At 47.4% G+C, this 23,857-nt stretch overlaps 1 protein-coding gene across 1 annotated transcript in view; it reads right to left on the minus strand.

The window, feature by feature from the left end:
• Nucleotides 1–23,017, minus strand: part of LOC144767941 (uncharacterized) — a 116,570-nt gene extending 93,553 nt beyond the window's left edge. Inside the window, exons 1-2 of the mRNA XM_078651284.1 lie at nucleotides 21,851–23,017; nucleotides 14,718–15,083 (exon numbers count right to left, since the gene is read on the minus strand). Of these exons, the coding sequence (XP_078507410.1) occupies nucleotides 14,718–15,083; nucleotides 21,851–21,920 (436 nt within the window). The 5' untranslated portion in view covers nucleotides 21,921–23,017. The remainder of the gene's footprint in view (nucleotides 1–14,717; nucleotides 15,084–21,850) is intronic.
• Nucleotides 23,018–23,857: the final 840 nt, after the last annotated feature.

Genomic DNA, 23,857 nt, shown 5'->3' on the forward strand with positions numbered 1-23,857 from the left:
CACCTGCCAGCCGATCCACCCAAGTTGTGTCACTGGTCAGCCTGCCTTTATGGAAGCTTCCTCTATGTTCTTCTCCGTAGCAGTAAATGTTGTTCAGCTGGACCTCTCAGTAATGGTATCCATCCAGTTCCGTCTCGCTGGAGGTTTTTGACTCCAATAAGTTGTCTAAGTCCGATGGTAAAAATCTTCACTGAGCTCGACAGTGATTGGCACCCCATCGATGACGATGATGACCAGCCTGCTGAACTCTATCTTCTAAGTCTGAAGGCAAGCCTAGACTGGGTCCCATCGTGGTCAGACTTAACTTTTGATTTTGCCCTGATCATGCACAACCAGATACCCGTGATTGGTGCTTTGTTCTTTTAGGCACTGTTTTACACTAAAAACGTTAAAATTTCTTAACCCCGGTTTTTAGTTCTGGAAAGCCCATTGGTAGCCATGCACTTAAGAAGCTCCTTGAATTGAATGGAATTGAATTGAGGCAGTGTTATTTAGTGTCTTGAAAGTGTGGGTGGGGAGTTTGAATTGTGCTCGTTCATGTATGGGGAGCCAGTGAACCTCCTTCAGGTGTGATGTGATATGAATGTGGTGCAGGAGGTGGGAAGTGATTCTGGCCACCGAGTTCTGAATAGTCTGCAGCCTTCTGGTGAGTTGTTTGGTGATCCAGCATAGAGGATGTTCCCGTAGTCCAGCTTTCTTGTGACAAAGAGATACATGATGGTTTTCACAATGTTGATTGGGAGCCATTTGAAATCTTCCTCAGCATATTCCAGGTATGGAAGTATGAGGTGGTGAAGATGTTGACGTGGGTGGTCATGTTAAGTTTGCTGTTGATGACGATCTTTAGGTTCTTGACTTGAGTGATAGGGGTGGGTGGGAGTCCTAACTCTGTTGGCCACCAAGAGAGCTCCCACTGTGAAGTTCTCTTCCTGACGTGGCTGCATTAGTCCACTGAGCATCAGACTGGCCTCTTACCAGGACAGGGGCTCCTTAACTTGGCTTAACATTAACTAACCTATTATAGTTAATTAAGTTATTTATTTTTGGAACACAGTCCGGTGTCCGTATAGGCTTGATCTGGACAATGCAGGGATGTTCTGTTACAGTCTTTATCCAGTATGGATATCAAAAGTCACTTTTCAACCCATTTTTCTGACACTCTTTTAAATGTGCAGCACCTAAGGTGTGATTGGTGAGACTGACAGCATTCACTGTAGTGGAGATGCTTTCTGCAGCATATTGTCCCATGAAAAATGCCTAAAATTCCCATGCCTGCCTTTAGCTGCTTAAATCCCTGGATGACGTAAGTGATACATTGATTTTATTTTCTTTGTGGATTTTTATATCAGTGGCATAGCTCTACAGACAGTTACAGCACTTTACAAAGCACTGAGTTACATGTCAGACATTAGAAACAATGCATGATAACCCCTTTTCAAAACATGGGTTGCGAAGCATATCTATTGTTCCCATCTCGTCTTAAGGTAATAGATAAGGGACAGACCAAGATCTTTTTCTCAGAGATTAAAGCACAGGAGTACCTTGAGGAGATCAAGCAAAGAAAAGGGGGCACAAGAGAAAATATGGTAGTTGCACTAATCCAGATAAAACAAAAAGTTTAACAATAAGGTGGATTACTTGAAAGGAAAAACTTAAAATATGTGTCTGAAATAAAAGAGCAATGGTATAATGGCATAAAGAAATGGATGGTAACTAGAGCAGTGGAGGGAGGGAGGGAGGGAGGAGCGGGTGGCACCTGGGGCTACAGCTGTCACGCATAGGTCAGGACTGACCTATTTGCCTGTAAGGGGGGTGTGGGGGGTGAGGAGGGGGGGGAGGGGTACAGGGCACTTGGATGTTTTTTGTCTAAATATTTATGTACAGGGAAGATTTCACGAAATATGCAAAATTCAGTGGATGGATAGATCACTTCGAGGAGGTAGTGACAGAATATTGTGTGCTGTTGAGGTTAATTTGATGGGGCAGGTAACCAATCTACATTAATGGGTACGCGTATAATTACTGTAAATGTCTGAGGGTTAAATGATCGAACCAAGGGGCAGCGGGTGGCGGCATGGCTAAGATCTTTAAATGTGGACTTGGTGTGTCTCCAGGAAACGCATATAGCGGGAGAGCAGGGGCATTTGTTAGATCAGTTGGGATATCAAGTTCTAGCCTACACTAAGCAGGGTGCCAAAAATAGAGGTGTGGCAATTTTGTCTAAACAAAGGGATTTTACAATAAGGAGAAAACTTGAAGATCGATGGGGGAGATGGGTCCTTATAGAGTATAAAATCAATGAGCAATGGTTTACTTTAGGGTGTGTATATGGCTCAACGGAGGATGATCCTGATATCCTGGATTTTCTGGATTTGGAGTTGTCCACATGGTCACCAACTATTATTTTAACTGGGGATTTTCATATCAATGGGGCAGGTGGGCTTGGACTGGCTTCTAATAGGGGGTATCAGGGTAGAAAAAGGAGAGTTTGGTGTTCATTGGGTAACCTCGCAAGGAATAATGCTTTGATGGATGTATGGGGGACACTTTATCCTGACAAACAGGGGTTCACTTATTACTCAGCAACTCATAGGGTATGTGCTAGGTTAGACTACTTCTTGGCTTCAAACTCTCTTCAATCAAAACTAAAAATCGAAAAGCTACCACGTATAATCTCTGACCATAACCCTCTTATCTTAACAGTAAGCCCTAGCAGTAAAAGACCGGATCGTAATTGGACATTTGAGAGGGGATTGTGAAAGGATGAGACATATATTACCCATATGAAAGAGTGGATTACTGATTTTTTAAAGAATCAATAGAGGCAGTACGGAAGTTGGGAATGTTTGGAATGCCTTTAAGGCAGCTATTCGAGGGGAGACAATAAGCTATAGAGTAGCGAGTCGGAGGAGGGAAAGGCAAAAAGATGAAGACCTTATTAAAGCGGTGGTAGAAGTAGAGGATGAGTTAACTAGTAACGTTATAAGGGGAGCACCTCTAGATCAGGTTTTAATAAAAATAGCTAAGGCAAAGATGGAAGCGCAGGAGAGCATAGCCAACAAAGCTGCTAAAACATACTTAGCAAATAGAGAGAGATGCTACGAGTTTAATGAATCTGTGGGTCGAACTCTTGCTATTCGAACTAGGCAGAATGTGTCTACCGGTCAAGTGCGTGAGGTTCAGGATGAAGTAGGAACAACGGTCTCGGATACAGAGGGAAGAAGAGAAGTATTTAGAAAATGTTATACCTCACTATATAATCAAGAGAACCCAGCGGATTCCTCTAAGATAGGCGATTACCTCCGAGATATCCCAGTAACAATGTTATTGGAAAACAAGGCAAAGGGACTGGAAGACCCTATTAGTTCCGATGAGATTTTTATTGCCCTGACTAGTTTACCCTCTGGGAAGGCCGCAGGACCTGACCAGATTCCAGTGGAATTTTTAAAAATATTTTGGGATATAATTAAACAGGATCTGACAACTACAATGCAGCAGGCGCAGGGAGGGATATCGATCCCAAAAAGTTGGGCAGGGGCAGATATAGTCATAATTTTGAAAAAGGGCAAGCCCCCTAACCAACCTGGATCATATAGACCCATAACATTGATGAATGCGGACACAAAAATATATTCGAAGGCATTGGCTCTTAGAGTTGCCAAAGTCATCAACAGACTTGTGAGCATTAACCAGCATGGGTTTATACCGGGGAGAGGCACCACCCATCATATACGAAAAGTCATTACCCTTCTTGATGCTACAGAGGTAACAGGAGACCCGATGGCGATTATGTTATTGGATGCTGAAAAAGCCTTTGATCGGGTCTCCTGGGACTTTCTGTGGTTTATATTGAGGAGGTTGGGTTTTGGAGGGGGGCTGGTAAGAGCGTTACAGGTATTATATGAGGCTCCAACCGCTCGTATTCGAGTAAATGCTGGATATACGCTTCCATTTAAAATAAAGAGGGGAACGCGACAGGGGTGCCCCTGCTCCCCACTTCTGTTCGCTCTTTATTTGGACCCATACATACGCCGCATAGAATTAAATAATAATATCTGCCCAGTAGGTACTTATGGGACCCAATGCAAAATCCTGGCCTACGCCGCTGACGTAGCGATTGTGACTTCTAAACCTATGGAAGCCATGGCAGTGGTTGAGATGGAAGCCCAACAGTTTGGAGAAGTGTCTGGTTACGCTCTTAACACTACTAAAACACAGATTATTAAAAATTGCAAAGCACACTGCTCAGATAATCAGGTGGTGGGAAGTGGAGTATATTTAGGGGTAACAATCACAGCGGATCTAGACAAATTAGTGGAGGCAAATATAGCACCTATAATAAACAAAGCCAAGAAGGAATTAGACAGATTACATAACATCCATTTTTCAATAGTAGGACGAACTAATATAATTAAAATGATTTATCTACCAAAATTTTTATACCTATTTAGGGCTATACCCTTATTATTTGAGGCGAAATGGTTCAAAACTCTGGAGCATATGATAAACCGGTTTGTCTGGTCGCATGGAAAGACCCGAAGGGCATTGAGATTTATGGCACTACCTAGGGAACGTGGTGGATGGGCCTTGCCAGACTTAAAACTATATTACTGGGCGGCAGCCCTTCAAAACATGGCAGGGTTATTAGGAGGGGGAGAAAATGAAGGACAAGACCAGTTAGGAACCCTAGCATTTTACACATTGGTTTTAGGAGATCATGCTGAGAATCTATTTCTGAAAATTACTGACCATAGTTATTTTAAGAGGACTAAATTTAAAACAGTCAAAGCAGCACATAGAATTTGGATTTCATTTGCGAAAAAGTTTGGATTGGGTAGATATAACGCTTATACTAGGTTAGAAAATAATATCAGTCTCCCTGATGATATATTCTCAGGAGTGGTTTTTAATGATTGGGTAAGACGTGGGATTACGAAAATGGGGGATATGATGGGAGCACAGGGGGTAATGCAGTTCTCTGGTTTGCAGGCAATATATGGTTTGGATTCAACTCATTTTTTTAAGTATCTGCAAATAAGGAGCTTCATGACGACAAAAACCGGAGGATTGGCGGGATTTAATTCGAACCCCATTCTGGACATCATAGAGAATGGTACAGAGGGTACAATAAGAAGATTTTACTCTGAGTTGATTGAGCACCAAGTTGATGACTTGGAAAAGTTTGAGAATAAGTGGACGCAGAAACTGGGGGTTGAGAAAAAGTGTTTTCATAGATCATTGGAATTAGGTCAGAAACTCCTGTGCTCAGCACCACTCCAGGCACAACATTATAAGACTCTCTACCTACTATATCATACACCCGCCAGGATAGCGCAATGGGGAGGGACAACTGGAATTATGTGCCCAAGATGTGATAGCGATGAAGCTGATCTTGTCCATATGCTTGCGACGTGTACCCATTTAAAAAACACCTGTGATGAAATTGAACTATTTTTTAAAAACTCATTAAGGATAGAAATCACACTTACCCCAGTAGTGGTGATGTTTGGAATAAAACAGAGCGATATCCAGGTACCTTATGAATATTTCATATTCTTGGCTATGGCTGTTTTGAGACTATGTATTGCCACAGCTTGGCTGGACCGCATACCACCCACATTCCATCAATGGTTAATGAAGCTATTGACTATGTATAATCTTGAAAAAGCAATTTATGCTAGGAAAGGTATAAATGGTAGGAAAATAGGTAAGGAAATATGGGAACCTATTCAAAGATGGAGAGACATAGATCCAGGGTAGGAGGTACTTATGTTCTGACTATATCTGATGAAGATATATTAGGATTGTAATGTGATTGTTTATGTTGCTTTATCCTGTATAGCTTAAGATGTATTCTCGGATCATATGTTTTGGATTAACTTGTTATGTTGTATTATTTTATATGTTAATTTCCATTATCCTATATGTAAATATGTGCCCTGTACAAACATAAAATGGGGAAAAAATCTGAATAAAAACACTTTAAAAAAAAAGAAGCAACAATAAACACCATGGTTTTTGGTTACAGGACAACAACAAGAAACGCAGTTTAGAAGGACATAATGAAGCATAGAGAGCCATTAGAGGGTGATCAGAAGTGGATATGGTTGAAGCTGAATGATCAATTAGAGAGTGATCAGAAGTGGCTATGGTTGATGAACAGGAAGTCATTAGAGAGTGATCAGAAGAGGATATTGTGGAAGATATTTCTCCCTATGCAAATTGTGGTGCGCAGTTTAGGGCTTTTCTTTAAGAACATCTGTAAAATGAGAGTCTCTGTAATGTAATCTCACTGGGATCAATGATTGAGCAACTGGGTGTCCAATCATTTTTGACTTTTGATTCTTTTTTTTTAATCTGTGTGGGATTTTTCTTGTGTGGTGTTTTCACTTTCTTACTGTTTGTGTGCTGCATAAATACTTTTCACATTGCTTCTAAGGTACGTCTGCCTCTTTTGTACCAACAGACCCAGGGTTAAGCACAGGTTAATTTAGTGACTTTTTGTGGTTCAGCCTGCACGGGACTGTGGCTATTGCTTGACCAGGGCTCCCACCCTAGTCATCCAACAACACAATTTTTCAAAGGCGGCCAACCAGGTTTGTTTGTCCCCTAAGGTATTAGCAAGGTGAGGTAGATCTTCCTGGTGGAGACCTTGATGTGCGTCTGAGATTCCTCGGCACTTCGGTGGTACGCTGTGCCGGAAATCTGTAAGGGCTAAACAGGGCTAGAGGAAGAGTGGGGCCTTAAGGGACCCCTTGTGACAGAGAGACTGAGTAAGGGTGATTTGTCGACGTAAAGAATTTAGGAATGATCGCTCTTTAGAGCTTCAAGAAGAATTCAATCTGTTATGCTTTTCAAGGCCACTGCCAGGCGAAGGAGAATAGCGACTATATAGGTTAAACTAACTAATCCATACATCATCAACATAGTGCTACAGGTAAAGCCCACCCTCTTCAACATCCAAATGACCCCTCTCGCAGCCATCATAAGAAACCACAGACTCAACATCACATAAAGATGCTGATGCAGCTGAGGCTGTGGCCTGTCAATCACTGGTTCAGACTCAATGACGTGTCAAGGCTGCTTGTCGCCCAATAGACTTTGCTCCATTCTCATTGGCTGTTCAAAGCCACTGGACTGAAGCAAACCAACCCTTTTTCCAATGTTTACATGTGCCACACCTCCACCCTTCTCACACAACACGGAGCCTCAGACAGGTCTACATGGCCACAGGCAGTGAAAGTGAAGCTGGCCCCGTGGCCCTTGCCTGCCATCTTCAAGTCCTGGCAGGACTCAGCAGAACTTCTGGTGGTCCCTGACGGGAACCAGCTCCGATCAGGAGGTCTCTTGAGTGGAGCTTCGAGGCCACTTATAAATATGAAACAGATATTATGATCAGTCGGAATATAAAGACGAGCCTGAAACACGTCCTGCATGGGCCAAGTAAACGGGAGACTGCCTGGCGCGAACCCCAGGGTGGCCGACCTTGGAAGTGGAGAAGCAGGTTCAAGCCCCAGCCTTGGATCAACATCCTGTGACTCTGGGAACTATGTTAAACTTCCATCCTTAAATAAATGTGCAATGTAATCTGGTGCTGATGGGAAACGCAGCACTGCCCTTGGGCCAGGAGTGCCCTACATAAAACTGAAAAAATAATCTAAAAATCCAAATTTACCATTAATTCTCGCTCAAATACTTAGATGCAATGACCCAAAACTCCTCCATTAAGTATGTTTTGAATGTTGTCAAGGTTTGTGGGACACTCTTGGAAATGCACAATATTCTACTTACTTCATTATATATTTCTGGTTAACCCAAGGCCGAGCACAACCGTCTTTAATGCCTATGATCTTTAAGGAATGTTATTGACAAGCGTGTAATAAAAAACCCATGGTGCGGCCCTCCTCATGGAAGGGGTGCTAAGCCCTCTGTAAGATTATCTTTACATCCATCTGGGTCTCCCTCTCGTCCCAGACTGGAACAATGGGGCATATTAGCAAGGTCCTGCGATAATTATCGCTCAGCGCTTTTAGCGGGAGGATAATTATTGCGGGCTAACGCTGGATTCCATCGCAGAGATAGCATGCTATCAGCAACGCTTATCTCCCAAGCGAGAGGAATCCATGCGTTAGCTGGTAAACAGTGTGATTATCATCACACTGCAACCAGCGAAACCTTGCTGATAGGGCAGGGTGATCTTAGCCATGTATCCCACCTCCCATTGGATTACTTGGCTAAGTCTGAAAATTAGCAGACGTAAAAAAGCAGCGTTAACTGTGGTTAGCGCTGCTTTTTTTGTCTCTAACATGCTTAGCGTGAAGCTTGATAATAGTAGAAATGTTGCTTAGCAACATTTCTCCTATTATTTTGCTCTGGAACGCCCACTTTGCATCTCATTAGAGATGCAAAGGGAAGCGTAGTGGAAAAGGGTGCTGACATGTGATTTTGCATGTTAGCACCCTGTTCTAGATAGGGCAATATTTTTTTCTCTGCTTCTTTGGTTTCTAAAGCCCAAAAAAGCAGAGATAAAGCCCTTGATAATATGCCCCAATGTGTTTTAAAAGTAAGCTCCTTCAGGCTCTAGGGTGGTGCAATCGGTGCAACCGCACCGGGCGATGACTTGGGGTGGGGGCGTCATTCTTCAAAATGTCTATTATAATTTTAAAAGTACCTTCTGCCTAGTTCCTGGCCTCCAGCAACTCTCAGACATTAAGTAAATTGTCAAGAGAAGTCCAGTGATTAATCGTCTTTTTGGAAAAAGACGGAGGTTTGTCTAGTGGAACCCTCCAGCTATTAGCTCACTGTTCTTTGTTAGGATTTAAACTTATAAACGTCAAGTAACAATAGGGGCCTCTGACAGAAGCAGTAACACACTGATCTGTTTCCATTATATGCTCTTTGTGATCTGTAGGGTACACGTGCATTGCAGCAAGCACATTAACCCTCTGCGCTACCTTATGAGAACTCAAAACTTGCATTAAACAAAACACTGATCTCTGCAGCAGACCCATCAATCACCAGAGTTGTCTGGACACTTTTATTGGTGCCGTAAAGGTGCTGGAGGCCAGGGGCGCCGCAGCAGGTGCTTTTAAAACCATAATGTACTTGAAAACGCACACGCCGATCCGCCCCACCCCAAAGGTCAGTGCCTTGTGCGGAGGCACCAACGCACCGCCCTAGGGCCTGCCCTGCTCACAATCACCACTGACTGAGGAGAGCAAGTGTCTGAGGGTCACACAAGACCCTGAGCTCCTGGAGTGAGACAAGTGTTCGAGGGTCACACACAAGACCCTGAGCTCCTGGAGTAAGACAAGTGTCTGAGGGTCACACAAGACCTGAGCTCCTGGAGTGAGACAAGTGTCCCAGGGTCACAATAGACCCCGAGCTCCTGGAGTAAGACAAGTGTCCGAGGGTCACGCAAGACTCCGAACTCCAGGAGTGAGACAGGTGTCCGAGGGTCACACAAGACCCCAAGCTCCTGGAGTGAGACAAGTGTCCGAGGGTCACACAAGACCCTGAGCTCCTGGAGAAAAACAAGTGTTCCAGGGTCACACAAGACCCCAAGCTCCTGGAGTAAGACAAGTGTGTGCAGGTGGCAGTGACAGGACAGGTGTAAGCGACCTTACCGTGCACTCCAAGCTGTGCTTTGGCCTCCTGTATCCATCCCATCACCCGGGCTCACAATCACCACTGACTGAGAAGTGCAAGTGTCCGAGGGTCACACAAGACCCGAGCTCCGGGAGTGAGACAAGTGTCCGAGGGTCACAAAAGACCCCAAGCTCCTGGAGTAAGACAAGTGTCCGAGGGTCACACAAGACCCTGAGCTCCTGGAGAAAGACAAGTGTCCCAGGGTCACACAAGACCCCAAGCTCCTGGAGTAAGACAAGTGTGTGCAGGTGGCAGTGACAGGACAGGTGTAAGCGACCTTACCGTGCACTCCAATCTGTGCTTTGGCCTCCTGTATCCTCCCCATCACCCGGGCTCACAATCACCACTGACTGAGAAGTGCAAGTGTCCGAGGGTCACACAAGACCCAGAGGTCCTGGAGTAAGACAAGTAGCAGGGGATCACACACAAGGCCCCGAGCTCCTGGAGTGAGACAAGTGTCTGAGGGGCACACAGGACCCCGAGCTCCTGGAGTAAGACAAGTGTCCGAGGGTCACAAAAGACCCGGAGCTCCTGGAGTAAGACAAGTGACCGAGGGTCACACAAGACCCCGAGCTCCTGGAGTAAGACAAGTATGTGCAGGTGGCAATGACAGGACAGGTGTAACTGACCTTACCGTGCACACTGAGCTGTGCTTTGGCCTCCTGTATCCTCCCCATCACCCGGGCTCACAATCACCACTGACTGAGAAGTGCAAGTGTCCGAGGGTCACACAAGACACCAAGCTCCTGGAGTAAGATAAGTGTCCGAGGGTCACACAAGACCCCGAGCTCCCGGAGTAAGACAAGTTTCCAAGGGTCACACAAGACCCTGAGCTCCATGAGTAAGACAAGTGTCCGAGGGTCCCACAAGACCCTGAGCTCCTGGAGTAAGACAAGTGTCCAAGTGTCCGAGGGTCACACAAGACCCCGAGCTCCTGGAGTGAGACAAGTGTCCGAGGGTCACACAAGACCCCGAGCTCCTGGAGTAAGACAAGTGTCTGAGGGTCACACAAGACCCCGCGTTCCTGGAGTAAGACAAGTGTCCGAGGGTCACACAAGATCCCGAGCTCCTGGAGTGAGACAAGTGTCCGAGGGTCACACAAGACCCCGAGCTCTTGGAGTGAGACAAGTGTCCGAGGGTCACACAAGACCCTGAGCTCCTGGAGTAAGACAAGTAGCAGGGGATCACATACAAGGCCCCGAGCTCCTGGAGTGAGACAAGTGTCTGAGGGTCACAAAAGACCCCGAGCTCCTGGAGTAAGACAAGTGTCCGAGGGTCACAAAAGACCCCGAGCTCCTGGAGTAAGACAAGTGACCGAGGGTCACACAAGACCCCGAGCTCCTGGAGTAAGACAAGTGTCCGAGGGTCACACAAGACCCTGAGCTCCTGGAGTAAGACAAGTAGCAGGGGATCACATACAAGGCCCCGAGCTCCTGGAGTGAGACAAGTGTCTGAGGGTCACAAAAGACCCCGAGCTCCTGGAGTAAGACAAGTGTCCGAGGGTCACAAAAGACCCCGAGCTCCTGGAGTAAGACAAGTGACCGAGGGTCACACAAGACCCCAAGCTCCTGGAGTAAGACAAGTATGTGCAGGTGGCAATGACAGGACAGGTGTAACTGACCTTACCGTGCACACTGAGCTGTGCTTTGGCCTCCTGTATCCTCCCCATCACCCGGGCTCACAATCAACACTGACTGAGAAGTGCAAGTGTCCGAGGGTCACACAAGACACCAAGCTCCTGGAGTAAGATAAGTGTCCGAGGGTCACACAAGACCCCGAGCTCCCGGAGTAAGACAAGTTTCCAAGGGTCACACAAGACCCTGAGCTCCATGAGTAAGACAAGTGTCCGAGGGTCCCACAAGACCATGAGCTCCTGGAGTAAGACAAGTGTCCGAGGGTCCCACAAGACCATGAGCTCCTGGAGTAAGACAAGTGTCCGAGGGTCCCACAAGACCATGAGCTCCTGGAGTAAGACAAGTGTCCAAGTGTCCGAGGGTCACACAAGACCCCGAGCTCCTGGAGTGAGACAAGTGTCCGAGGGTCACACAAGACCCCGAGCTCCTGGAGTAAGACAAGTGTCCGAGGGTCACACAAGACCCCGAGCTCCTTGATTAAGACAAGTATGTGCAGGTGGCAGTGACAGGACAGGTGTAAGCGACCTTACCGTGCACTCCAAGCTGTGCTTTGGCCTCCTGTATCCATCCCATCACCAGGGCTCACAATCACCACTGACTGAGAAGTGCAAGTGTCCAAGGGTCACAAAAGACCTCAAGCTCCTGGAGTCAAACAAGTGTGTGCAGGTGGCAGTGACAAGACAGGTGTAACCAACCTTACCGTGCACTCTGAGCTGTGCTGTGGCCTCCTGTATCCTCACAATCACCCGGGCTCACAATCACCACTGACTGAGAAGTGCAAGTGTCCGAGGGTCACACAAGACCCGAGCTCCGGGAGTGAGACAAGTGTCCGAGGGTCACAAAAGACCCCAAGCTCCTGGAGTAAGACAAGTATCCGAGGGTCACACAAGACCCTGAGCTCCTGGAGAAAGACAAGTGTCCCAGGGTCACACAAGACCCCAAGCTCCTGGAGTAAGACAAGTGTGTGCAGGTGGCAGTGACAGGACAGGTGTAAGCGACCTTACCGTGCACTCCAATCTGTGCTTTGGCCTCCTGTATCCTCCCCATCACCCGGGCTCACAATCACCACTGACTGAGAAGTGCAAGTGTCCGAGGGTCACAAAAGACCTCAAGCTCCTGGAGTAAGACAAGTGTCCGAGGGTCACACAAGACCCTGAGCTCCTGGAGTAAGACAAGTGGCCGAGGGTCACACAAGACCCCGAGCTCCTGGAGTAAGACAAGTGTCAGAGGGTCACACAAGACCCCGAGCTCCTGGAGTAAGACAAGTGTCCAAGTGTCCGAGGGTCACACAAGACCCCAAGCTCCTGGAGTGAGACAAGTGTCCGAGGGTCACACAAGACCCCGAGCTCCTGGATTAAGACAAGTATGTGCAGGTGGCAGTGACAGGACAGGTGTAACTGACCTTACCTTGCACTCTGAGCTGTGCTTTGGCCTCCTGTATCCTCCCCATCACCCAGGCTCACAATCACCACTGACTGAGAAGTGCAAGTGTCCGAGGGTCACACAAGACCCCAAGCTCCTGGAGTAAGATAAGTGTCCGAGGGTCACACAAGACCCTGAGCTCCATGAGTAAGACAAGTGTCCGAGGATCCCACAAGACCCTGAGCTCCTGGAGTAAGACAAGTGTCCAAGTGTCCGAGGGTCACACAAGACCCCTTGCTCCTGGAGTGAGACAAGTGTCCGAAGGTCACACAAGACCCGAGCTCCTGGAGTAAGACAAGTGTCTGAGGGTCACACAAGACCCCGCGTTCCTGGAGTAAGACAAGTGTCCGAGGGTCACACAAGATCCCGAGCTCCTTGAGTGAGACAAGTGTCTGAGGGTCACACAAGACCCCGAGCTCTTGGAGTGAGACAAGTGTCCGAGGGTCACACAAGACCCTGAGCTCCTGGAGTAAGACCAGTAGCAGGGGATCACACAAAAGGCCCCGAGCTCCTGGAGTGAGACAAGTGTCTGAGGTGCACACAGGACCCCGAGCTCCTGGAGTAAGACAAGTGTCCGAGGGTCACAAAAGACCCCGAGCTCCTGGAGTAAGACAAGTTACCGAGGGTCACACAAGACCCCGAGCTCCTGGAGTAAGACAAGTATGTGCAGGTGGCAATGACAGGACAGGTGTAACTGACCTTACCGTGCACACTGAGCTGTGCTTTTGCCTCCTGTATCCTCCCCATCACCCGGGCTCACAATCACCACTGACTGAGAAGTGCAAGTGTCCGAGGGTCACACAAGACACCAAGCTCCTGGAGTAAGATAAGTGTCCGAGGGTCACACAAGACCCCGAGCTCCCGGAGTAAGACAAGTTTCCAAGGGTCACACAAGACCCTGAGCTCCATGAGTAAGACAAGTGTCCGAGGGTCCCACAAGACCCTGAGCTCCTGGAGTAAGACAAGTGTCCAAGTGTCCGAGGGTCACACAAGACCCCAAGCTCCTGGAGTGAGACAAGTGTCCGAGGGTCACACAAGACCCCGAGCTCCTGGATTAAGACAAGTGTCTGAGGGTCACACAAGACCCTGAGCTCATGGAGTGAGACAAGTGTCCGAGGGTCACACAAGACCCCGAGCTCCTGGAGTAAGACAAGTGTCCGAGGGTCACACAAGACCCCGAGCTCCTGGAGGGAGACAAGTGTCCGAGGGTCACACAAGACCCGAGCTCCTGGAGTAAGACAAATGTCCGAGGGTCACACAAGACCCCGCGCTCCTGTAGTAAGACAAGTGTCCGAGGGTCACACAAGATCCCGAGCTCCTGGAGTGAGACAAGTTTCCAAGGGTCACACAAGACCCTGAGCTCCATGAGTAAGACAAGTGTCCGAGGGTCCCACAAGACCCTGAGCTCCTGGAGTAAGACAAGTGTCCAAGTGTCCGAGGGTCACACAAGACCCCAAGCTCCTGGAGTGAGACAAGTGTCCGAGGGTCACACAAGACCCCGAGCTCCTGGATTAAGACAAGTGTCTGAGGGTCACACAAGACCCTGAGCTCATGGAGTGAGACAAGTGTCCGAGGGTCACACAAGACCCCGAGCTCCTGGAGTAAGACAAGTGTCCGAGGGTCACACAAGACCCCGAGCTCCTGGAGGGAGACAAGTGTCCGAGGGTCACACAAGACCCGAGCTCCTGGAGTAAGACAAATGTCCGAGGGTCACACAAGACCCCGCGCTCCTGTAGTAAGACAAGTGTCCGAGGGTCACACAAGATCCCGAGCTCCTGGAGTGAGACAAGTGACCGAGGGTCACACAAGACCCCGAGCTCCTGGAGTGAGACAAGAGTCCGAGGGTCACACAAGACCCCGCGCTCCTGGAGTAAGCTAAGTGTCCGAGGGTCACACAAGATCCCGAGCTCCTGGAGTGAGACAAGTGTCCGAGGGTCATACAAGACCCCGAGCTCCTGGAGTAAGACAACTGTTTGCAGGTGGCAGTGACAGGACATGTGTGACCGACCTTACCGTGCACTCTGAGCTGTGCTGTGGCCTCCTGCCCCCTCCCGGGGTTCATGTACATTTGCACAGTGTAGTTTCCGGTGTAATTCGTCTGCACATCTGTGATCCGCAGAGACCCGTCCAGGAGCAGTGCCTCTCGGCCGGTGGATTCAAAGCCATAGAAAGGAGGATCGCTGCCAAAGAGACTGAGGATGACGTCATCTCTGCGTGTCCTTCCGCCCCTGAACCAGATAACACCTTCTAAACGCCCCTTGTGCCGCACAGACAGGGTGACGTTGTCTCCCACCGCCACGGTCACCACATCTGGAGTGATTGACAGCTGCGCCGCTGTGCACTGGAACAATGACGTCACCCAGACTGACGTCACCCAGGCTGAAAGAAAACACAGACGAGAAACAACATTAGAGGCGCTGCGGCTGAACCCCAAAAACAACAGACCCCAGTGGGTGCGGAGAGACAAAGTCAAATTTAACTAGATGAATGGATTACACAAAAGCATCACAATATCAGTCCAGAGCTACAATGACTTTGACGTCCTATACAACTTATTTTAAATAAATATCCAATTATCCAACTAATTCGAGAAAAACTACCTGACAAAATATACATAATTGTTCCCCAGTTAATTTCATAATCCTATGCCAGGGTTACCGTATAATACAAAATCTAAAAAAAAAAAGTTTAATCAAACTCCCTAAAACTCAGCATATGTATTGCTCTCACAGAGAGTGTGGTGTAAACAAGGGTCGTGTCTCTTCACCCTAGCATAGCAAACATTATGACATCTATGAGTTGTGAGAATTCCTTTAGACAATTGAACACTTGTGACATCAAAAAATAAAGTGATTGATGGAATGCTTGAATTAATCTCAGCCACTGGCGACCACTCTGGGCCGTATTCCAATCTATTGTTTTTCACCCACCATGCTACCTCAGTTTGGACCCAGCTATATGCAAATCAGCCTTGCCCCTGCTCCAATGGGAACAGTCCTGCCGACCTGCCAGGCCATGTCCTCCCTGTTCCGGAATACAAGCAAGCCAGGACTGTTTTCCTCCTTGTTATTGGCTCATCAGCCAAGAATAGATAGATTCCAGTCACACAGTGAGCACCGGACCCACGTCTGGGGAGACTCCTCACACTTGGGGCATCCAAAGGCAAAGTGATGTATGGAATGCTTGAATTAATCTCAGCGACTGGTGAACCCTCGGGCCGCATCCCAGTCAATCGTTTTTTGCTCACCATTGCCGTTCTGCCGGACAAAGCCTTGCATTTCAAAACTCGCAGGTATCTAGCGCAAAAGCTTGAATTATCCTGTGGCGGGAGAGACACAAGAAGCGCTAACACTTTCCTCCTGAAACCTCTCATCCTTAGCAAAAAGAGAACTTGTCACCGAGCCTTCTCTGGGGCGGCCCCAAAGAGATGGAACTCTCTTCCACCGGAAGCTCACAGAATCCCCTCAACGACTGCTTTCAAACTGGAAGCCAAAAGATTCCTTATGGACAAATTCCTGCCTTAATCTGGGCGAGGTCCATTGGCTCGAAATCATCGCTCCTACAATCTCTGGTCCATCACGTGGCTCTGCTCTTCTTTACAGCATTGTGTGCCCCCCTTCGTAGCTCACTGTGGGGCATATTACCAAGGGGGGCGATAGACAATTATCGCTGATTTAGCGGGGGAAACGGCGATAATTCTATAGCCCTATTAGCAAGCTGTCGCTAACTGATGTTAGCGACAGCTTTTAGGCGATAGCGAGTGGTTTGGGCCCGCTTTGCATGTCAGCGATGTTTATCGCTAATGACATGCAAAGTGGGCGTACCCAACCTGTTAGCGACTGAAAGCAGTCGATAGCGTCGCTATCGCCTATTAACAGGGCAGGCCTAGCGTTGGAAATATTCATGGTAAGCGCGAATATCTCCAAAAACTAACGCCTTCTCAGACCAGTTCTTAGCCATGTTATCCAATGGGAGGTGGATAACATGGCTAAGAGCATTTTGTCGCTAATGCGTGAATATCTCTGTTTTGTCGCTAATGCGTGAATATCGCTGTATTCTCAGCGATATTCATGCTATCGCCGGAAAATGTATCGCTTTGGAGATAAACATTGCTAATAGCACGTTATCTCAGCGATATTTTCCGGCGATGCTTAGCGATAAAAAATTTGTTGCTAAGCCTAGTTAGCGATAAATATTGCTAATTGTTGGTAATATGCCCCTATATTCCTGATTTTTGTATTATTCTCCTTTGTGTCATCTGTATGTGAATCATGTGATTATTCATGTTTTGTATTATTACTTGATGTTGATATTGGGTCTTGACCTTCCTTCCACCCTTTTGTAAAGCGCTCTGATATCCTTCGGGATCTGGTTTGCGCTATATAAAACTTGATAAATAAATAAATAAAAAATAAATAAACCTTGACCAGTCTCCCATCAGCCCACACGTGGCTCTTTCTCCGCAAACCTGGGCAGCATCACTGACCCCCAGACCCTAATGTCCATTAAAAAGGCTTCAGGAGTTTAACATGATCAACCTTTACTTCTGGACAGACACAAGGGGTGACTCTCGAGTGAGCTGTAGGGTCACAGAGGTGGCCACATCTACTATGAAAGATGTGTCACTTCCTCCACCAGACCGGATGGCAGATATTGGCAATAACAGGGGTCTGCATCTCATCAATTCCTACCTCGAAGCCGCCTCACTGGGCTGGATCAATAAATCTGTGGATTTGATGATCCGAGGGTCTCTGGAACAGAGTGACCTGCCTGTAGGTTCTCACCACATGTAGGGCACATTTACTAAACTTTCACGCACTGCAGCGTATCAAGCAATGCTTCTGCGCTGCGTGAAAGGGAGGGACCAGAAATACGCACTATTTACAAAGATATGGATAATTCCTGCTCTCTCCTTGCAGTGATGCACGGTGTGCTGCCTAGCGCCAACACTGGCACCATGGTGCACAATAGCACCTGCAGTACAGACATGATTGGTTTTGTACGGTAAGGGATACCTTCCTGCACATAAATAATCATTTGAGGCCTCGTCCTCTTTCTATGTGTGCTGCAGAGTGCGGCTCAAGTGGAAACCGAAAACAACAAGGAGAAAAAAACATGGTTCTCCTCATTGCGGCCATTTTCACACATTCCCAGGTTTACTCATCATTGTAAATCTGTGAATGTGCCAACATCCATGGGTGGACGCATGGCAACGCTCTACCCATGAAATGCCTCCCAAGTAGAAATGTATTATAACTCAGCACGTGTGATTGCATTGCGTTACATTTCTTTACAAAGCTGTGTGATGTGGCACAAATCGCCCCTTGCACGGCATTGCAAAACTTACTGTTGACTTTGCGTTGTACTTGTGTCACCTTTCGTGACCATCCACGCTTAGTTACTTAAGGAGAGCTGAAGAGCATCGAACAGTAAATCATCTCTCGGCCCACCCACAGCTTGTACTTCCCATTGGTGGAGGGACATGCATGTCAGGCAGGCTGCTTGTCCATTGGACGGGAACAATGTCTATCCTATTGTGGGTTCAACCCCTTTTGATGAACATGGTTCTTAAGCTTGCTTGAGTAAGCCTGACATTATCCTGTCTTCAGCAGAGAGTTGTTTATCAATAAATGTTATTGATCCATGGATTCTCGTAGCTTGTAGAGTTCATTCCAAATACTTGCAATCTCTTCCTGTGAGAATCGCAGCAGAAACATCCAAAAGAAGGACACCCACTGCTCGATGGAGCTTTGAATGTGAAAAGGAAGTGAATTCTGTAATTTAGGACCTTGCAATGAATAGAGCATCAAACAAGAGGAGGAGAAGGAAGGACGGTTCTCAGCAGCACAACTGAAGATGAGGGAGATGGCAATACACACTTTCAAGACACAAAGGTGAGGAGTACAACCCACACAAGAGAACAAGGGGGGGGGGTCCTCCACTCCCACCAGGCCCCTTACACGTCAGAGAGATCATAGCAAGGCTCGACTCACATTCAGGAATACCTTCAAAAGTAAGAATTCTGAAGGTTGGGCAAGAGATAGGGGGGTGCTTGGGAGATCAATCAATTGATCATCAGTAGATTTGTAAAGCGCTTCTTGTCCCCGATGAGGGTATCCAGGCGGAGATCACCGAAGAGGAATGAGGGAGGCTATCAAGGACCGATAGACAGAGAAACCAAAGGCAGAGGGTTTATCTGATGAATCTTATAAAATATGTGGTGAAGTTATGGCCTAAGTGCTGGCTAAGAGTTTCAAGAATCTGTTGACTGGGAAAGAGTGTGAGTTCAATAGGGCAGTTATGGTGCAGAGAAAGAATATTGTGGAAGAAATATCGAATTTCACAAATATTGTGGTAATAATATCGTGGTAAAAATATCGTGGGTCAGGAATATCGACAGAAAAATCCTTGTGGTCAAGAATATAGATTTTAGGTAAGTAATATCAATTTAAATGTTATTTATTTATTTTAAGAGTTTTATGTAGCGCTGGCTAGGCCCGGAGGTATCAGAGCGCTTTACATGAAGTTCCACAAATTTACAAAATTACATCAGTTACAATTTACAGCAGTTGCTAGACAAACATTACAAGAGCATAGAAGACGAGATAAGTGAAAGTGTAGAGGGGAATGGGGTAAGGGTAAAGGGGTAGGAGGGAGATATGGCGGAGAGACAAAGGAAAGTCTGCCCAAAGCCTGGCTGGGTAGGTGACGGTCGGGGGGAAGTCCCAGAACCCATCTCTTCTATAGCAATCAGGTAGCTCCACTGGGCATTGGCCAAATAGCTAGGTCTCAATGGGAAAACATTTAAAGAAAATAGAAGACGAAATAAATGGAGCGTAGAGGGGTACTGGTGTAGTGTAAAGGAGTAGGAGGGAGCATATGACAAAGAGACGCAGGAATATCTGCCCAATGTCCAGTTGGGTAGGTGACAGCCGAGGGAGAAAGTCCACAGTCCATCTCTTCTTTAGCTACCAGGTAGCTCCACCGAGCGTTGGACAGAAAACTAGGTCTCCACTGTCACAAGTAACAGACAAAAACATTTAAGGCGCATAGAAGACTAGGAAATGGAGTGAGGGAAGGGTAAGGGATAGGGTAAAAGGGGTAGGAGGGAGATACGACAGAGAGACGAAGGGAAAGTCTGCCCAAGGTCCAGCTGAGTAGGTGAGGGCCAAGGGGGAAGTCCACAGCCCATCTCCTCAATAGCTATCCAGTAGCTCCACCGGCCATCGGCCAAATGGCTAGGTCGCCACTGAAAAACATTTCAAGAGCATAGGAGATGAGATGAAAGGAACGTAGAGGGGAAGGGGGTTAGGGTAAAGAGGTGAGGGGGAGGTACAACGGAGAGACGAAGTAAAGACTGTCCAAAGTCCGGCTGGGTAGGTGAAGGTCGAGGGGGAAGTCCACAACCCATCTTCTCTATAGCTATCAGGTAGCTCCAACGGGCATCGGCCTGATAGCTAGGTCTCCTCAGTCGGAGGAAAGTTCAGCAGGTTCTACGTCTTGATGGGGGATAGGTGAAGGTCAGTTTGATGTCCGGTTTTTGTACGAGAGCAATAGCATAACATGGTAGGGACCACTGTGTCAGCCATCTTGTGGTCGGGCAAGGGAATTTTGACCTTGATGTTACATTCGGACAGTCCCCATTATTACATGGGACCAAACTAGGCCCTAGCAAGTCCTCCAAGCTCCCATTGTGATCACTAGAGGAAACGTTTTCCAAGGCCACTTCAATGATTCTGAAACACAGAACTGTACCATGTACAGTTACTCAAAGTCAGGGGTATGCACGCACACACAAATACACATACATACATGCATGCACACACATGGAAGAGCACAAACACACACACGTAAATATACACACACACGTGCACACAGATGCACACACACAAAACTACACATACACACACGTGCATGAACGCACACTCAAATACACAGACGAAGGCACGCACACAAGTACACGCACACACTCACACCCTAGCGCACGCAGTGCTGTGGAGGTTAATTTATAATTGGTACATCTGAAGGAGCCCTGGCGGAGCACAGAACTTCTGTGTGATGTGGTTGCTCTAATAGCCCGGTGCTGTGTGCCTGCAGCCACATGGTAATGAACACTCTGGAGGAGAACTTGATGCATTCCGTAGGCCGGCAACCACCCTTACCGCCAACCGGCTCCTCCAAGGCCTGCCCACACTCAAAGACAAATCTCGCACCTGTGGGGCACAGCGTGTACCACAGGTCGCGCCACCCCAGAAGGACGCCATGTTTTTATTCTTTCCTTTAGCAAATTATCGAGCGTTTTGATCAGGTTGGATGGTTGAAGTGGATATAGAAGTGTTTAATATCATTTGTAAAAATATAGGGGATCATTACGATGTCAGATGGCCCGCCACCGCCAGCCGTGCGGTGGCGGGCCCTGCCTGACAAATTAGGATGGTGGGGGGAATCCTCAGTGCAGAGTGGTGGTCTCAAAGACCACCCACAACTGTTCTTGAAGGCGGTCCTTTTCTGGAGAGGGCTCTGTCCACACATCAGGCTCCCTACTCTTCACCTTTCTCCCAGTTCATCTCCTTGTGGATCAAGGTCTCATGAAGGTCATGCAAGGAGATGAAGGTCTCCCAGATAACAGGGCACATGGCTCCGGATGGAGGTCATGGACTGTAAACAACTGTCACCTTGGAGATTAGGAGGCCATAAGTCACCTTATAACAATGGTTCACGAATAGTTCACAATTAGGAACAATAGTGCACACAAATAGTGCACATCTTGTAACAGTAGTGCACTAACTGTAGGAACACTCAACCTGTGTTACTCCATCACCTCTTTAATTCCCAACCTATGTTCTTGAAAGACTTCTCAAGGTCATTTAAGTGCATTATACAAACAATGAAAGAACATATTAAAGAACAATTCAGAAACACGCCTGCCTCTTTTATCTCCCTGCCTACGTCATACTTACGTCATTCATGGGAGACATGGCTTTCCACAATGTTAGATTTTGAAGCTACAGACATAGCAATTAATTAATAATGATGTGAGGTCAGTGTCCTCTACCTCTAGATGACGCAATGCATGCCCCCGGAATTTCCTGTGTGTTGCGAAACTACAAGCACCGGTCATAGTGTCGCATTGCCACTTGCCTTACCTGTGTGAATCCAGCCCCAGCCGCCATTAACTCGTCCACTCTGCCTCCAGCTCTTCAGTGAAATCACCATTGTGCTTCAAACACCACGAGCTGAGCTCACTCTTGAGCTGGAAGAAGACTTGAGTGTGCAGAACCCGCCCTGTGTCCTCACTCCCTGTCTGCAGAGACAGGACTCCTGAGCCTTCCACAATCTGATCCTTTCACAATCCTGTGTGTGGTGGGATTATCTCTCTCGCCCTGTGTACTCCCTTGTCTCGACAGGCAGGACTCCTGAGCCTTCCACAATCTGATCCTTTCACAAGTCTGTGTGAGGTGGGTTTATCTCTCTCGCCCTGTGTACTCCCTTGTCTCGACAGGCAGGACTCCTGAGCCTTCCACAATCTGATCCTTTCACAAGTCTGTGTGTGGTGGGATTATCTCTCTCGCCCTGTGTACTCCCTTGTCTCGACAGGCAGGACTCCTGAGCCTTCCACAATCTGATCCTTTCACAAGTCTGTGTGAGGTGGGTTTATCTCTCTCGCCCTGTGTACTCCCTTGTCTCGACAGACAGGACTCCTGAGCCTTTCACAATACTGTGTGCGGTGAGAGTGTCTCTCTCGCCCTGTGTACTCCCTTGTCTCGACAGAGAGGACTCCTGAGCCTTTCTCAATCCGATCCTTTCACAATCCTGGGTGCGGTGAGAGTGTCTCTCTCACCCTGTGTACTCCCTTGTCTGCAGAGACAGGACTCCTGAGCCTTTCACGATCCTGTGTGCGGTGAGAGTGTCTCTCTCACCCTGTGTACTCCCTTGTCCCGACAGAGGACTCCTGAGCCTTTCTCAATCCGATCCTTTTACAATCCTGTGTGCAATGAGAGTGTCTCTCTCACCCTGTATACTCCCTTGTCCCGACAGACAGGACTCCTGAGACTTTCACAATCCGATCCTTTCCTGTGTGCGGTTAGAGTGTTTCTCTCACGCTGTGTACTCTCTTGTCTGCAGAGACATGACTCCTGAGCTTTTCTCAATCCAATTCTTTCACGGTCCTGTGTGCAGTTAGTGTCTCTCTTTCCGTGTATACTTTCTTGTCTGCAGAGACAGGACTCCTGAGCCTTCCACAATCTGATCCTTTCCTGTGTGGTGAGAGTGCCTGCTCTTGCCCTGTCTCCAGACAGTCTCGTCCAGCACTCTGCTGCAGGGATGCCTCCTCCCCTCTCACCAGCTGTCAAAACCCAGGTTCTGTGGTTAGAGTTGGTCACTCTTCTGCAGAAAACTTCTGTGTGGGTTTACTTTACCATCATAGTCAGTTCCTCCTCTCTAGCAGGAAACGGTTCCCACGCCTTTGGTTATATTTTTAACTTTTGCAGGCCTGCTACATCACACAGGACATGGAGACCCTGTATCCCAGATCCAGAAAGATTTAGCATCTAGTTTGCATCACTTATCTAACACAGACCTGAAGCAAAATCCAGGTTGTTCTTCGCAAACCAATCCAAATGGTGATTTGTTTTGGTTTGTAACCAAAAGTAATGCCGGCCAAAAGAAAACATTTGCACTAGAAACAGAAAGTTTTATGATTTAGGGAAACAGAATGTAGACAAACACTAAGAGTTTCATTTGTAGCACTTGATTTTATAAAATGTATTGTTATAGTTATAATTAACTGAAACAGTAAACTTTGTCACTTTTTCACTAATGCCGGCCAATACTATGCCTTGCATTACTCTGCTTTAGGGAAGCTTTGAACGAATGGTTCATGGCCATGCCTGTGCATCCACCCATGGATTGTGTCACAGGCTCATGTCTACAAAGACTTGTAGAGATGTATTTGGCATAATTTTGGGCCTCGCTTCGATGTGTTTGTGGCCCATGGCTTTCTGCTGGGTGATACTAAAATGCTCAGGAGACACCCCATATATCCACGCAAACCCTCTGTGACATGATCCTCACCTTCAATGTCATGGGGATGCACTTGGTCATAAATGACACCTGATACACTATTACTTGGTGCCGAGGGGGTGGACGTCGCA

This window comes from Lissotriton helveticus, chromosome 7 (assembly GCF_964261635.1).
Source record: "Lissotriton helveticus chromosome 7, aLisHel1.1, whole genome shotgun sequence".
NCBI classification, from domain to species: Eukaryota; Metazoa; Chordata; class Amphibia; order Caudata; family Salamandridae; genus Lissotriton; species Lissotriton helveticus.